Source organism: Tiliqua scincoides, chromosome 1 (genome assembly GCF_035046505.1).
Source record: "Tiliqua scincoides isolate rTilSci1 chromosome 1, rTilSci1.hap2, whole genome shotgun sequence".
Lineage (NCBI taxonomy): Eukaryota > Metazoa > Chordata > Lepidosauria > Squamata > Scincidae > Tiliqua > Tiliqua scincoides.
The window spans coordinates 183732196-183747962 of record NC_089821.1 but is presented as its reverse complement, the minus strand read 5'-3'; the positions used below and the strand labels follow the sequence as shown (position 1 = coordinate 183747962).

The window sequence follows — 15767 nt, the reverse complement described above, 5'->3', positions numbered from 1 at the left end:
AAATGTTGGATTTGATAGATTTATAACTTCTGAATTACAAGCGTTACTGAAATGATTACCTGGTCAGCTAGGATATTCCTAACAACCTTTGTTTTCACTTTTTTTTTTTTAAAGTTATTTTATTCTTTGTGTTTTCTGTCTGCAAAAGGTATAATATAGTATTATGTTTGTCTTCTGTGAAACTACAGGTGTACCCTTGTTATCCGCAGGGGTTCTGTTCCTGGAACCCTTGTGGATACTGAATTCTGTGTGAAACCAAATCACTATATTACATGCAGCTGTTCTGAGGCCTGTGGATCAAGATTTCTTCCTGATACCTAGAGAGTTACTGCAAGACTTCAGCAACCTTTGTTGTAAAGTGCAATGGCCTCTGATTTGGTGCTGAAGTGATTGAACTCAGCTGCAAAGTAGCAAAGAGAGCCTCTGGGCTGGGGAGAAGAAGGTGCAGGAGGAGGAATTGTATTGCTGAAGAGGGAGACTTACAGAACTCTCTCGCACACTCTGTTGGAATGGTGTCACATGGAGCATACATTCTTCCCCCAATAAATTCACTAGGCATGTGAGTGTGTCCCTCATAGCAGCCTAGGGAGAGAGAACTTGTGCTGTAGTGCATATCTATTTAGCAGCAAGTCCACTGAGTTAAATGAGGCTTACTGGCAGTAAGCATGAATAGGATCATAGCTTTAGAAGTTTCTTGATATAACTTCTGAAGGCTCTGACCAAAAGTAAAGATTTTGCTTTAAAAAGCCTTTACCTTTTGCTGCTGCACTGACATTTGTCAAGTGTACTTATTTCCATAGGGGTTGGAAATGTTTTTTTTAATGCTTGCAAAAGACAATTTATTCTGTTCACTGGCACAGAATAATTTTTGTTTAATTTATTTAAAACAGGGGTGTCCAAACTTTTTTGCCAGAGGGCCACTTCAAATATCTGGCATGGTGTTGAGGGCCAGAAAAAAAGGAAACTTTAAATATAAAATTTAAATAACTACATTAGAGATGGAACTTCGATGAATGAATGAATGAATGAATGAATGAATGAACGGGCTCAAATTTCCAGGATTTGTCCAAGCATCAACACACACCACAGAAACAAAGCACACACTCAACTGGACCCCCATTCCCCCACCTCCCAAGCAGCTTACTTAAATATACAGGAATAAATACTTCAGAAGCAGCACATCACAGGAAACACCTGGAGTGTGTTCTGGGGAGGCCTCCCTGACCCTCAGAAAGCCTTCTAATGCCTTCAGAAAGCATAAAAAGTAACTTCCGGTTTTTCAGGGAAACCAGGAAGTGACATTTTTAGGTCTTTAGAAGGATTTCTGAGGGCTGCAGAGGCTGCATGCAGCCTCTTAGGTCCTCAGAACACCCTCCAGATCCTACTGGAGCACAGCTTTGGTCATGTTCAGTTGAGTGGGCCAGAGACTTGCAGGGGACCAGAGGCTGGCCACGGGCCAGATAGAGGCTCACTGCAGGCTGAATCTGGCCCCAGGGCTGGGGTTTGAAGACCTCTGCCTTATCAAACTTTAAAAGTTGATGCAATCTCTGAAGTACTGATTCCAGAAGCTCCTGAATGACAGATAATTATGCCTCATTTAGATAAACAAATTATCCCTATGAAAAATATCATACAGAAAAAGTCAGTTGGGGAACTATGGAAACTGCTACTGTGCTTCAGCAATAAGGGGGAAATACAGCAGTACCTCTCCCCTACCAGTGCAGCATTTCAACATATGAAGTTACTTTATGTGATTCCATCCAGCTGTACAGTCTACTCTGTCTAGAATGTGGCTCTCCAAAAAATAAGGCAGAGGTCTTTCCAGCCTTGCTATCTAGTGTTGTTGGCAACCTTCAGTCTCGAAAGACTATGGTATCGCGCTCTGAAAGTATCTATCACCTCTGCTATCTAGTACCTTTTTATAAACAACGTCAGGAATTGAACCTGGGATCTTATGCATGATGAAACATGCACTCCACCACAGGACTTTATCTTTACAGTTAGAAAAGAGAGAGTGGGAATATTTGTGGCAGTCAGAACTTGAGCTGCATTTCTGTAACTGGTACAAATCCAGGCACTAACCCTAGGTTTAAAGTTGGGCATCATGTGGCAGTGACAGGGAGAGGCAGGAAACCCACATGAATGGATTAACTAAAGGGGGAGAACCAACAGCATCTCTAGAAGAACTGCTGTTGAATTCAAGTAAATTGGAGGAAATAAGTATGTGAAATAGGGTGGAAAAAATATAATTAAGCAGATTCATTTTTAGTGACTAAAACAAGAGTGAATTACTGTACTTAAATCATACGACTATACACACACTATATTCTATTAAGATGGTGTTCACTGGAAGTTCTCAAAAACAATTATTTCAGGTGTTAAAAGTCTTGATTATACAAAGGTATTATGACCAGAAGTAAACCAGTACTGTCAATTTTTACAGTCCTGAAGTCACAGTCACAAATTCCTTCAACCTAAAGTAAGTGCCAAATTCTGTTTTGAAATTCTTCCCCATCCGTAGTCTGAGACACAATACCCTAAAAAATGAGCAAACTACAGTAACTGCTGACAATGCAAATGTCTTGCCTTGATTCATACTTAGTTGCAAACTACATCGGTCTCAAAACATGGGGGAAGGAAACAATGCACGTTCATTATAGCACTCTTGGTTTAAGTCCTACTTTTGCCAATTGGTTCTAACATCTAAATATAGCTATAGTCTTATCTTGTCTCTTTAATTGAGCAAGGGCTGATAATTAAACCAAGTGGTTCACACAGAGTAATTACAGTCATTTGAACTCATTTCTAAAAAGATTTGGCTAAACGGACATGCTTCCCTATAACAAACAAAAGCATGTGGATGTATCAACTAATGGAAAAAGTTTTGTTTGCAGGAGGGTGGTAAGGGGCAATTTTTATTAATCTTCTTTTCCCTCTTCTGACCCTGTGTCTCCTCAAAATCTGTTCCTGAGAATTCTTTAGGGACAGATTTTCAGGGAATATGCCTCCTCCCCACGTAAATGGAGCTTCTTCTGCAAACAAAAGGAACACTGTAGGATAGCAACCATAGGTTTGTGAAATCTAGGAGAAAGTTTCTTATTAATTGGAGGTGACTTTTCCATATGTACCACTTTAGTATCCTTTTCCTATTGAATATTTAAAGCAAAATATTCATTTTCCATATCTATTCAAAACATTAATGTTTTTGTCTGCCTCTGAATGACCCAGTAGCTAATTACATTTGTTACTTTTTAGCCTTGCTCTTCCACCCACAGGCCCTAATAATCCTTCAAACCACAATGTTTACCATTTCAGGTAAAATGCCTTGCATTAACAGAGGAACATTCTCTGCTGTTGCTGAAATAAGATACAGAAGGACCTTGAGATTTAAGAAAAAGATGTATATTAAGGTTCATGAATGGGAAGTGTAAGTCACATTAATTTTAACTTTTAAGGTTCTCTAAATGTCAAGGATTACTTTCCTCTTGCAAACACACTGCAATCTCTAATTTCATTATATGCTTAACCTGTGAGCAAAGAACACCAGAGGACTAAGGGCCTGATCCAGACCCATTTGTGCCAGTTCTGCGCCAGCGTGTAGTGTCACAAATATGCTGTAAGGCACGTCTGCGAAACTAACCACCTGGCCAGTGCAGGTGCTGGTTCAGCATGAGCCCACACTGAGCTATTGCCGGGCGGAGAATGTGTGACAGCTGCCCAGAACTCCAGGCGAGCACCAGAGAGATGAGTAGGGGTGTTGGGGAAAGCATTCTGGGGCAGGGGAAGTGGATAAAGCCCTGCTTTACTCTGTGCTGGCTAAATAGCTGGCATAGAGTTGAGTAGCCCCATTGCGGGGTATCTTACCTTACCCGGGAGAAGGGAACAAATGTCCCCTTTCCCCGAAGAGCTGCTAGCGGCTGCCCGGTATGCTCAGAATGCTGTGGCAGCCATTTTGGCACTGCTGCAGCCCTGGGTGTGGAGCAGCTCTGGATCAGCCTGTAAATTACAACTACAGAAAACCAACACTGTGAACTAGGAATATCACAGCCAATACAGGAATAAGGTTTTTTAAAAAAAATTGTAAAAACTTTGAATGGTAAGGCACCATAAGCTTTCACTGCTCAGCCTTCATTTCCCACATGCTAGAAGTAATATATCTTTAGAGAATTCCACCACCTCCAAAATCTGCCTTTCATTATACAAGCCTTAATCATTCGTTTCTTTTTAGGGAATTCTTTTTTGTTCTCCTACTTTCTCCCTTTCATTTTATAGGATTGTTTTCTATATTAAAGAGAATTCTAGTTCTATTGCATACTTATGTGGAACACTCCCAAGCACAATTTGGCAAAAGCATCACCCACAATTACCAAGTCCTGCTAAATATATAGTTCTCATTGCATATATACTGCACTATGCGCAACTGGACAGTGAAAACATAGTATTTGCTTGTAAATGGCACCTAAGAACAATATGAGAATTCACACAGGCAGCACCCAGAAAATTGAAACTGAAGGACTAAGCTCCTAAAACTATTCAATGTCAGACACACCTATCTAACCCTGAAAATGTCAAGGAAATTATCTCAAAACCTACGTGTTTTTCATTACGCTTTTCATTACGCTCCCTAATCTCTACACATTAAAACAGCTTTGTGTCTAATTACTGGAGATTTGATCCCCCCCCCAAAAAAACATTACTATTGCTTCTCTTAGATACGTAAAATTTAGAGGTCAAAGAGAAACAATGAAAAAGTGGTTTTTGCTACCTTCAAAAGCTACCTTGTATAGCTACCTTTGCTACACAAATCAGTTTTTGAGCTTATCCCTTGTGAGAGAAAAACTCCCTACCATTCTTTCCCTTAAATTTCTGTTCAGAATTTGAAGCCTTATGTAGTTTTCTGCCCCTTGCAATAATTTTTTTTTGTTGCTTTTAATGTGTCGTTTTATATTTGCTTTTACGGTATTTTATTTTTCAGTCACCCTAAGGGTTTTTTTTTTTAATATAAAAGGATATAAATGCCATAAATAAATAAATCTATTACAGGATACACATGTTGCTCTGCTTTCACATTCTCTTAAAAACCTAGGAAATTTTCTTTAAGGTAAGAAAACAGATCTGCAGCCTGACAAGGCAGTGGCCAGTCTTGATACTTCCACCATCCATGCAGTTAGCTAATTTGGCACTGAGTATCTGCACAGCAAGGATTCCATGACTTCTGGCCTTTGAGGGGAGAAAAAAGAGGGATCCCAACCAGTGATCCCTTTTACCTCTCCCCCAAGTGCACAGAGTTCTACCATAGCTATGTGGGGGTGGCTCCAGGGCACTGGACAATGACGCCATCATCATTATCATCAAGGGAGGGCACCAGAATGAGGTCTCTTGTTATCTGGTGTGCTCCCTGGGCCATTTGGTGGCCGGCTGTGAGATACAGGAAGCTGGACTTGATGGGCCTATGGCCTGATCCAGTGGGGCTGTTCTTATGTTCTTATCAAACTACAGAGCACCAAAAAGGAAGTTGCACGGAGCTTCACTCAGAACTGCACAACTTACAAGGGAACACTGATCATGACCCACATATGCAATATGATGACTGGCCAGGTTCACAATCAGGACCTCTCTCTTAACACAAGATTGTTTTCCTTTGTCATAAATGATTACAAGTATAAACACTATAGCACTCTTTTGGGGACAGGAAGGATTCTTCTCTCCTTATGTATTTTAGCATTTTGCCTTTATTTTCATAGACTTCATTATGCAGTCTTACTCTGGGGAAACTACATTTGCAGATGTATTCTAAAAATTTTTTTGAAATGGTCTAGTGACCTCTTAAATAAGCAGCTGATGTTCACAGGGAATTGCTGAAGCAACGAGAAAGTGCTTTCATTAATCACCCTGGAAAAAAGTGGCACAACCAGGTTGGAAATTTCAGCTACCAAGGCAGGCTGCTCTCTTGCTTCTCAGATCATAAGGACAGTCAGACATCATACAAGAACAACAGATAGTTGTGTGGGTCAAATAGGAACAAAAAAAAAGCTAAAATAGGGCAATACTTACATTAGGACCAAATCACAAAATACTCAGCAAACTTGTTTTAATAGCCATGATGAAAAAGAGCTCCAGGGACCTCAAGAACTCTCTAACCTTCCTATGAAATTTTAACAGATACTACCCTATTTAAGCCATCAATCAGTTCACTAGCATCTAGATCTGAACATACCAGTACAGTAGTATCACTTGACTCTGGACAGAAGTTTGGAAATGTTTGTTTACAATGCAGATTTACCTGGAAGTGAGTTTTACTGGGTTCAGTGGGGCTGGGTAGGGGGAAAAGAAAGTGAAGTACATATAGAAGCACCTCTTCCCAATTCAAAATATTTAAGAAACAGTTTTGTAAAAGGTAATTTTATCCTTGTACCAACTGCAGTAATGGACTGTATTTCTGTGCAAATGGTCCTTCCGTTCATATTCTCAATGACAGAAGCACTACCCTAAATGCTAGCCAAAATAAACTTACCCTTATCCTGATCCAGTGGTTCTTGGGAAAGAATACTGCAAAGAACTGGATTCTTCCATGCCCCATTCTCTTGGGCAAGAAGAGCTAAAAAATGTAATTGGCTACAGCCATTCTCCATCAACTTTGCATGTGCCATCTGAAAAAAAAGAAAAAGAAAATGCAACGAAGGTTACATTTCTCGGTAAGGCTCTCTCTTCTAACTATGCTTCCACAGGGGACAAGAATGTCTTCTATCTCAACTACGTCAATAGCAGGAATTGTTAACAAAGGACGAAAAATTGAACAATGTCAATTTTGAAATGATGAATACACATTCTAGATCAAGTTTCTTTTATGAGCCTGGGAAATCTTGTAGTTCACTTAACACTTTTAAAAAATGTTTTAAAAATAATTTTATAGGTCCATCACTAATAGTGTCAGTGAATATTACACATGAATATATGAAATTGCCTTATAATGATTTGGGTCAGGCAGTATTGTCTACACCAGGGGTGTCCAAAGTTTTTTGCAAGAGGGCCACATCATCTCTCTGACACTGCATTGGGGACCAGGGGAAAAAAAGAATTAATTTACATTTCAAATTTGGATAAATTTACATAAATGAATATATTAAAGATATGAATGAATGAAGGTCTTCCAATAGCTCAAGGCCTATAAAGGGCCTTTCACAAAGCAAGGCTGGCCTTTCCTCTGCTGCCGCTACTGCTTCACAGATGTGAAACAGTAAGCAGTGGAGGAAGCCCTCATCCCACAGCTCATGTGAGAGGTCAAACAGTCGCCCTCACGCTGAGAGCAGCTGCATTGGGCCAGTGCGGGCTACAACAAATCTCCGGAGGGCCAGAGGCTCATTGGAGACTGGGGGCTCCCTGAGAGCTGCACTGAGAGGTCGGGCCAGGGTTTGGGCATCTCTGGTCTACACTGATTGAAATAGTACCACTGTTGGAATTACAGCCGTAAAAGAAGGAAATTGACAAGGGCATGATGTTTCTCAGACTATGATAGAAAAAGGAATGGGAACACAGCCTCAAAACAGTAGGGTTGTCTTTTCAAATGGAAAAGTTGGAATTCTCAGCTCATTATCTGACAGCACACAGAATCTTGCAAGACTATGGTGCCAACATACAAATTATTATTAAACATATGTACTATAATTTGCTATTGTCACTTATAACAGATATACTTAACTGTTTCTGTAAACATAAATATGTTCCTGGCTGCTACTACTTCTCCAAGTAGAGAGTGTTTCAGGTATGTGAAAAGGAAAACTCCCACAGCCCTACACTGTCTCAACTGTGCCTTAGATTTCTGGTCAAAGGTACAGACAGCTTTAAAGCCTAGTTTCAAAGGATAGTAATAAACTGTTCCCATTATCAGATTTCCCTAACGATCAAAGTGTGTTGGACAATATGCTTACAATATTTCAAATGTTATCTATTGTAAGAGTACCTTAACCACGTTGGTACTCTTCTGAGGCCTGAAAGATGGTGCATAAATAATTACAGATAATATTGCCCAAATCTGATTTAGAACAGGCAGGCCACCAGGCCTGTGCTGTATCCAGCGCAGAATTGGGGCTGGCTGTGGCGCAACCTGGGGCAAGGGGAATCACGTCCCCTTACCCTGTGTTGTGTGGCAGCAGCCCGAATGGGGCTACTCGGATCTGTGCCAGAGACATAAGGAGAGACAGAAACAAAAGAACAACTGAACCTCTTGTTTGCATGAGAAAACATGGAATGTTCCATGGAATGAGATGGAACAGATTAGGCACGAGTTTTACATATTCAGAAAATATGTAATCAACTATAAACTGAAATGAGGAGGATGGTTAAGACACAAGATTCTTACCTGAATAAAGGATTGAAAGTCTTTCCACTGATTTTCAGGCAGTTCTGGAGGCAGGCACAGCACAAGTTCAGCACAGCTTCTGAAAAAAACAAACCAGACCGAAAGTCAATCAACCGTTTACAATGAACTCACTCACTGTTCAGAAGAGGCATTCACTACTATCCCTCAAACACAAAATCTCAAGCAGTATTTTATTTAAAAAATGTAAATAAAAACTAATTAAAAATAAACTCACAGGGCTAAGCGTTCAAGAACAAAGGCTACGTTTTCACACTCCGAGGTAAGATAAGGTCGTGCTTTAACATAACTATGGATGGCCTCTCTGTATACTTCCAGTAAAGGCAAGGGATTCTCAGATGTCTTCCACTTTTCTGCGTACTCGAGAAGGGTCTGTTAGGAAAACACAGATATTTCTTTAAATAAAAGTTAGCCAGTGTTTTTGTCTCCATAGGAACTGGGGAGGCTCACAACTATAACCACTATTATTTCAATTTAAATTCCACGCCATCTAAAGGGCTCAGAGCAGTTTATAGCATTTTCTCTAGGTGTTAACAGACTCTCCACAACGGGCTCACACCATCAAAAAATTGGTTAATGGGATGATGTTTTAAAAATGACCTTATAAATATAAAAGAAAAAATCTCAAAGTTTAATCCTAGTGCATTGGAGTCTGAGGCACCGGTCAGAAGAGAGGAAGATGTTGAGTCGCAGCTCCTGGAATGCTCCTAGCACCAGCAGCAACTGTCAATGATGACTGTAAATGTAATCAAGTCTGGATTCCCATTTTATTAACCAATGGGAATAATTAACAGATATGAAATAATTCATACATTTACATTAGCACATCCCCCAGTAATTTTCTCAGCATGAATGTGCTATATGAAAATACAACCAGCACCAAAGATCATGGGAATAGTATTTAGGTGTTTCCAATCCTGATCCATAACCAATATGCTGTGCAACAGTGTTCACACACACAAGCCCCACCAATATATATGTGTGTGGCCTTTTCCAAGTCCAAATATATATGAGCTTGGAAAAGGCCACACAGCTCTGCTTCAGTGCAACCACCGTCTACACTGCTGTAACTAGTGGTCATACTCAGAACCGTGTTAATAAAAAGTTGCAAGTATGTGACATTTTTATTCCCTGGCAGTAGCCATCACAAACGTTTCAATTAGAAAGGCATGAGGATGTGTTATTGTAATGAACTTCATGTGGGGATACCCCTCAAAATAGTCAGAAAACTTAAACTAGTTCAGATTGATGCAGCCAAGATTCTGGTTGAAGCCAGGATATCAGATCACATTACACTTTCACTGGGTACCAGTTTGTTTCCAGGCTCAATCCAAGAGGATGATTTTAAATCCCTCTCCGGCCTGATAATGAAGTACCTCATGAGACACCTGCTCTGAATAAACCTCCCCAAGAACTCTGCTCCACTTCTCACCCTTCCCCCACCGTCGATATGACTGGCCTTATCTCTGTATGTTTTTTTGGGAAAGAACTTAAGACTATTTTACTCTAACAAGCTTTCAGACATGCTATCTCCCTGATGTTCTATTTTAAGCTGGTATTTTATTTTAACGTTGCCTTATGCTGCACCTCACTGTTTGTTCATTTGTGAGTTTCAAAGTTAGTCACCTTGACTGCATTTTTATGCATAAAGGCATAACATAAATTAATAAGCTGAGGGCTCAATCCTATGTATGTCTACTCAGAAGTAGTCCCATTGTGTTTAATATGGCTTCCTCCCAGGAAAGTGGGTATAGGATTGCAGCCTAAGTTAAATAAAACTACTTGTTCCACAGCAGCTACAATGCGCAATCTTCTGATCCTGATATGCTTCTGGCTGCCAGCTGGTGAAGGATATTGCATTCATTTCCTAGCTTCTTTGGAATAAGAGGTCTTATTTAATAAGATTGGACAAACAGCAAAGAATTAGGATTTTGTTCAAAGGTATATTTTCCTACAGCTGAAAGAAGGAGCACAAATACTCCTCCCACCCATAATCATGAGACAAGCAGAACACACCAGCTGACTGATCTAGAGCAGGGGTCTCCAAACTTTTTAGCCAAAGTGCCGCATCAAATATCTGGCGTGGTGTTGAGGGCTGGAAAAAAATATTTAAATAGAAAATTTAAATAAATAAATGAAACTCAGATGAGTGAATGAATGAATGGGCTCATTCATTCCACCTCTCTGGCCCTCAGAACACCCTCCAGACACAACCAGAGCACAGTTCAGTTATGGACCAGAGGCTTTCAGGGGACAAGAGCCTGGCTGTGGGCTGGGTAGAGGCTTGCTGCTGGCCTCATCTGGCTCCCGGGCCAAGGTTTGGAGACCCCTGATCTAGAGCTGCAACTCTGTAGGGATTTCCTCTAGCTCTGTGCAGGGTTAACTGGAGCACCTTTGGATGAACTGACAAATTATCAATTACATTTCTGCAGAGATGGGGGCAGGAAATTAACAGTATCAACAAGCAGCTCCTACACTCTTTTCTGGAAAGGTTTTTCTATTTCTTTAGGAGGACAATGAATAAAAGCTTTTAATTATGCAACCTTGCATGCATTTGCTTTTTTAAAATGATATTCAGTTTCTCCTAGTCAGAATATTGGAACCAGAGGGGATATAAAAATGTGAACACGTGTTAATGAGCTGTAATTCATAAATACAGGTGTCAGCCGCTTAACAACCTTCTGTTTAATGACAGACCACTTATATGATATAAGCACAATCAAAGATTGTGGATTAAGTGGTCAAAGCACAATAAAGATGTTCTTAATGAGGCAATCTCGTCTCCTATAGCCTGCAGCAGAGTGTCTGTTTACACAACAAAGAGGTATTTAATGCAAAGAAGAGGAAATCTATCTCCAGTAGCCTGTGCAGCCAGCTAGTTTCTGACAGGGAGTGTCTGTTTACACAACAAAGGCATCAGATTGGGCTGAATGTTCGATATACAATCTGATCACATAACAACAGGGATTGGAGAATGTATCCCCTTCATTAAGTGGGGCACACCTGTACTTCATTGTACAAAACCTGCAACACTCAGGGCACAATCCTAACCCCTTATGTCAGTGCTTTCCAGCACTGACTTAAGGGCAATGCAGCTCTGAGGTAAGGGAACAAACATTCCCTTACTTTCAGGAAGCCTCCGTGATACCCAACTGCAGGATGCAGCACATGTCCCATTGGCACTGCTATGCCAGTGCTGGAAAACACTGACATAAGGGGTTAGGATTGTGCTCTCAAACACTTAAGAGAAGCAATTGAAGAGATGTCTGGAAGCATCACAGCAGACATGGTGGTGGATGTCTGCAGATCAATTAATCAACAATATCAGCAGTGTATAGATACCAATGGAGAACATATCAAGCACTTGGTCTAATTAATTAATTAACTGGGGGCTCAATGTGAATCAGTGAAATTTTATATAAAATATAAATACTGTTAATACACAATATGTAATCATACCGACAGTGGCTTAGGACTATATAAACACCCCTGAAAGCCATGAGCTTCTCTTCCTTTCGTACATAAGGAAAAGAGAATTAAAGCTCTCCCCGTCAATCACTTTGGAACCAATCATAATTCTATGTTACATATGAACTTGACTAACTTTGGTCTGTGCTAACTCTAATTTGTTAAAGCAGGATCAAACTGTGATTTGATAACCTGGTTTGCTAGAATTAGAACAAACTGCAATTCCCCAAGTTTGCATGTAACACAAAACTGTAATTTGTTGCCAATGCAAAACAGAAGTTTTCAATCTCTGCCTCAAATACATGGACATCTGAGATGCATTCACCTAGCACTAAAACATAGTTTTTAATGGCCAGTGTCTCCAAATCTACAAAATTACGAATGGGAGTGGGCCCCTTTTAAGGTAGTATGTAAGAAACAGGTAGATAAACCACAAAGAGTTATTTAAGCAAGTACCAGTGATATCAATGATTCTTTTTGCCAATGAAACATACTGAAATAGACATCTTAATTACTACTTTCTATGCCATTTTTTGCAAGACAATTTTTTCATAAAGCACTATGTGTAGTCATTTGGACTGTTTGAAGTCTGGGGAAATTATAATATTTTGTCACTTGCCTAATTAATAGAATCAACTAGATCTGCAGAACAGCAATTTCCTTACAGTGAGTGACTATGAAACCTTTCTACAGGGATTTGTGTGATAGAACAAAGGATTTAACTGGAAATGGCTAGTTACTAAGGGAAAATGCAAAAAGGAACACTTCTATGTAGAGAATAATAAATGAACATTACATTGGATTTTCTGTCACAATCTGAAGGAAAAAAACCTATATTAGTCATGAACACATAATTCATCATATTCTCTCTATAACTTCAACCTAGAAGTTGCTTCATCTAGCAAGAGGGAGGAAGACGTCACACAGAATTATGTTAGTCAGTGCGTCAGCCAAAATGAATCGGTGGGCCAAAATGTGGCCCACAGTCACAGATTGGGGATCCCTACCTAGATGATACTTGAAGAATTAACAGCAGAGTTAGAAGTCGTTTTGGAGGGTATTTATTAAATGTAGACTACCATTTTGGACCATGGAGCTGGCGACTACAGTTTAAATCAGATACCATGCTAAATGATAGTTAAGACAGTTTCACCACGGTTGGGCATGATGTCTGACTTGACATAACATACTGGTTTTCAGCTGACACACAAGAGTTAAAAAAACTAGAAATTAAAGTGACTTTAACTATGGTTTGGTGTGATGTCTACATTGACAAATCATTGCTATGGCTGTCACTCCACTTCGACTAGCTGCTCTGCCATGAAAGTGGGAGTGAACAAAAAGAAAAAAAAAACAACAAAAGCAGGTGGATAGCTAAGCATAATTTCCTTGTTGGGATGCTCAAGTGATAGTTTGGGTTTGAACCCAGAGTTAGCACAAAACACATCAGTTATTACAATACTTTAACTCAGAGGTCTCCAAACCCTGGCCTGGGGGCCAAATCCAGCCCTCAAGAGGATGTTATCTGGCCCCCAAGGTTCCCCAGTATCTCAGGACTAAAAATAACTCAAGATGCACTTCAGGGTATATACCACATTCAGCCACTAGAGGTGCCAAATGTAACGCAAAGTAATGGGAAGAAATTAATTCAATTACACTGCATTACATTCAGCAACTCTAGTGGCTGAGTGAGCTATATATTGATGCTAAGATACCTGGAATATAATGTTCACTAAACTAAACTAGAGCAAAAACTGAGACAAAAAGTTTGAGATTCGTATTGTAGGTTGCTTGATGCTTTTTCAAAATCCATTTCCCCCTTTTCCTATGCAAATCAATTTTGTCCTCTGCTGCCCTCCTTCTTTCACCCCCACCCACTTATTGCATTCAATCAAACTCTCAGCACATTGAACCACAATGTGTTTATTATTTATTTATTTTCTGGCCCTCATCACAGTATCTGGCCTCCTAACGATGCCGCTCTCGTGCTGAAAAGTTTGGAGACCCTTGCTTTAACTGAATGTCAGCAGAATCCCAGCAGAATCCTATGCCTGTCTTCTCACAAATAAGTCCCACCACGTTCAATGGGACTTACTGTCAGGAAAGAGTGCATATAAAATTGTAGCCTTTGCATTTCCACATTCAGTTGGATCCTGTGAACTCACTGGAGTGTGGAAGAACAAAATGAAAAGGAAAAAGGAGACATAGCTGAGATAACTGGACAGTCCCTTTAGTAACTCCATAGCCTGTTTCATAAGTTACAAACTTCCTGATTTCTAAACTGCCTGTTTTTTTAGTTGGAATTGGCAGGGGGAAAGATGAACACATGAAACACATTCTTGTGGTTTTGCAGTTACTTCTTAGTACATTTCAATCATTACTGAAAATGCTGCTTTTGATCTTGAGTCCTAACACCTGGGCTTTTATTCTGATCTTTTACTTCATACATCAGTTATGGATCTCTTCAGTTTAATTTCACATACCAAAACATGGCACCCGTCCTGCTAAACACATTCCAAGTTAGCTCCTTGTGAGTGAATTATTCTTAATTTGTTTTTGCAATTTATATTAAATGTTTTAATATGTCATCTTGAGCAAACATCTTTTAGAAAGTTAAGTAATAAATTAAACTGCCATGGCCAGATCATATGAAAATGAACTGGTGCAGGTTTAAGTAAAACAATCTAAAACCTTAAAGGCTTTATGATGGAATTACACATGTATATTAAGGCAATTCAAAAGCTTCACATACATACAAAAGGAGTGTCACATACAATTTTGCAAACTCATTTGCCAAATTTATTTACAATCAAAAAGACATTCTATTTTGAGTATGTGTCATGTCTTTTATCCTCTCCAGTTCTTAGGAATTATTAGTTGGCAAGAGTGGACTTCCTACACTTCCCAACCTGACAGTAATTGTCCTTTGTAGATACAATGCCACACAAAGGACAAATATGCAACACATGTTTTTGCCACTGTCAACCCTGGATGGTGAAATCAAGATCTAGACCAGGGGTCTCTAAACTTTACTACGGCCAAAGGGCCGCATCAAATATCTGGCACAGTGTTGAGGGCCGGGAAAAAAATTAAATATAAAATTTAAATAATGCATTAGAGATGAGATGAATGAATAAGTGAATTGGCTCAAATATCCAGGACTTCTCCAAGCACAAACACAGCCCAAGAAATAAAGCACACACTTAAATGGACCCCTATTCCCCCACCCCACAAGCACAACTCTGGTTGTGTTTGGTCAACCGGGCCACAGGCTCTCAGAGGATCAGAGGCTGGCCAAAGGTCGGATAGAGGCGGGCTGCGGGCCGCATCTGGCCCCTGGGCCGGGTTTGGAGACCCCTGATCTCGATAAGTGGCAGAGGATTAGCCCAGGCATACTTCTCGCCTGTGGTGTTTGCTTCTCTGAGGCACGGGGCAGTCTCTTGCCACTACCACTGGATCCAGTGGGGATCTTTGAGGCATATTTTTTCACAGGCAGGGGAGGACAAAGGCAGTCACAGATGCAAAGCTACTGTTCCTCTAAGGAAAAAGGGAGAAAGAAAGCTACAAGTGTAGCCAATATGAAGCTGCACTCTGTTTCCATGTCATATGGCCACTGATGAATTATAAGGCAATGACACAGACCCAAAATTCATTTTTTGGGATAACCTGTGGAATTAATGCTTTCCTTTGAACAGAACCCATGCATGCGACATCAAGAATTGAAATTTCCCTCAGTTTCCAAAGATGTTTGCTATGTAGCTTGGACTACTCTTTGAAACATACACATCCAAAGTTGCTTTGGACACATACAGGGAGTACTTAGGCAGTTCTATGAATCAGTCAATGTCACATATTTACACCATGTACCTTACCCACATGTCTGGCAATTCAGTCACTACATGTAAATTTAAAAATGCAATAG

At 40.0% G+C, this 15767-nt stretch overlaps 1 protein-coding gene across 1 annotated transcript in view; it reads right to left on the bottom strand.

The window, feature by feature from the left end:
* Nucleotides 1-15767, bottom strand: part of ZNF292 (zinc finger protein 292) — a 38552-nt gene that overhangs the window by 15853 nt on the left and 6932 nt on the right. The window contains exons 2-4 of the mRNA XM_066612555.1: nucleotides 8595-8749; nucleotides 8360-8438; nucleotides 6515-6650 (exon numbers count right to left, since the gene is read on the bottom strand). Coding sequence (XP_066468652.1) covers nucleotides 6515-6650; nucleotides 8360-8438; nucleotides 8595-8749 — 370 coding nt within the window. The remainder of the gene's footprint in view (nucleotides 1-6514; nucleotides 6651-8359; nucleotides 8439-8594; nucleotides 8750-15767) is intronic.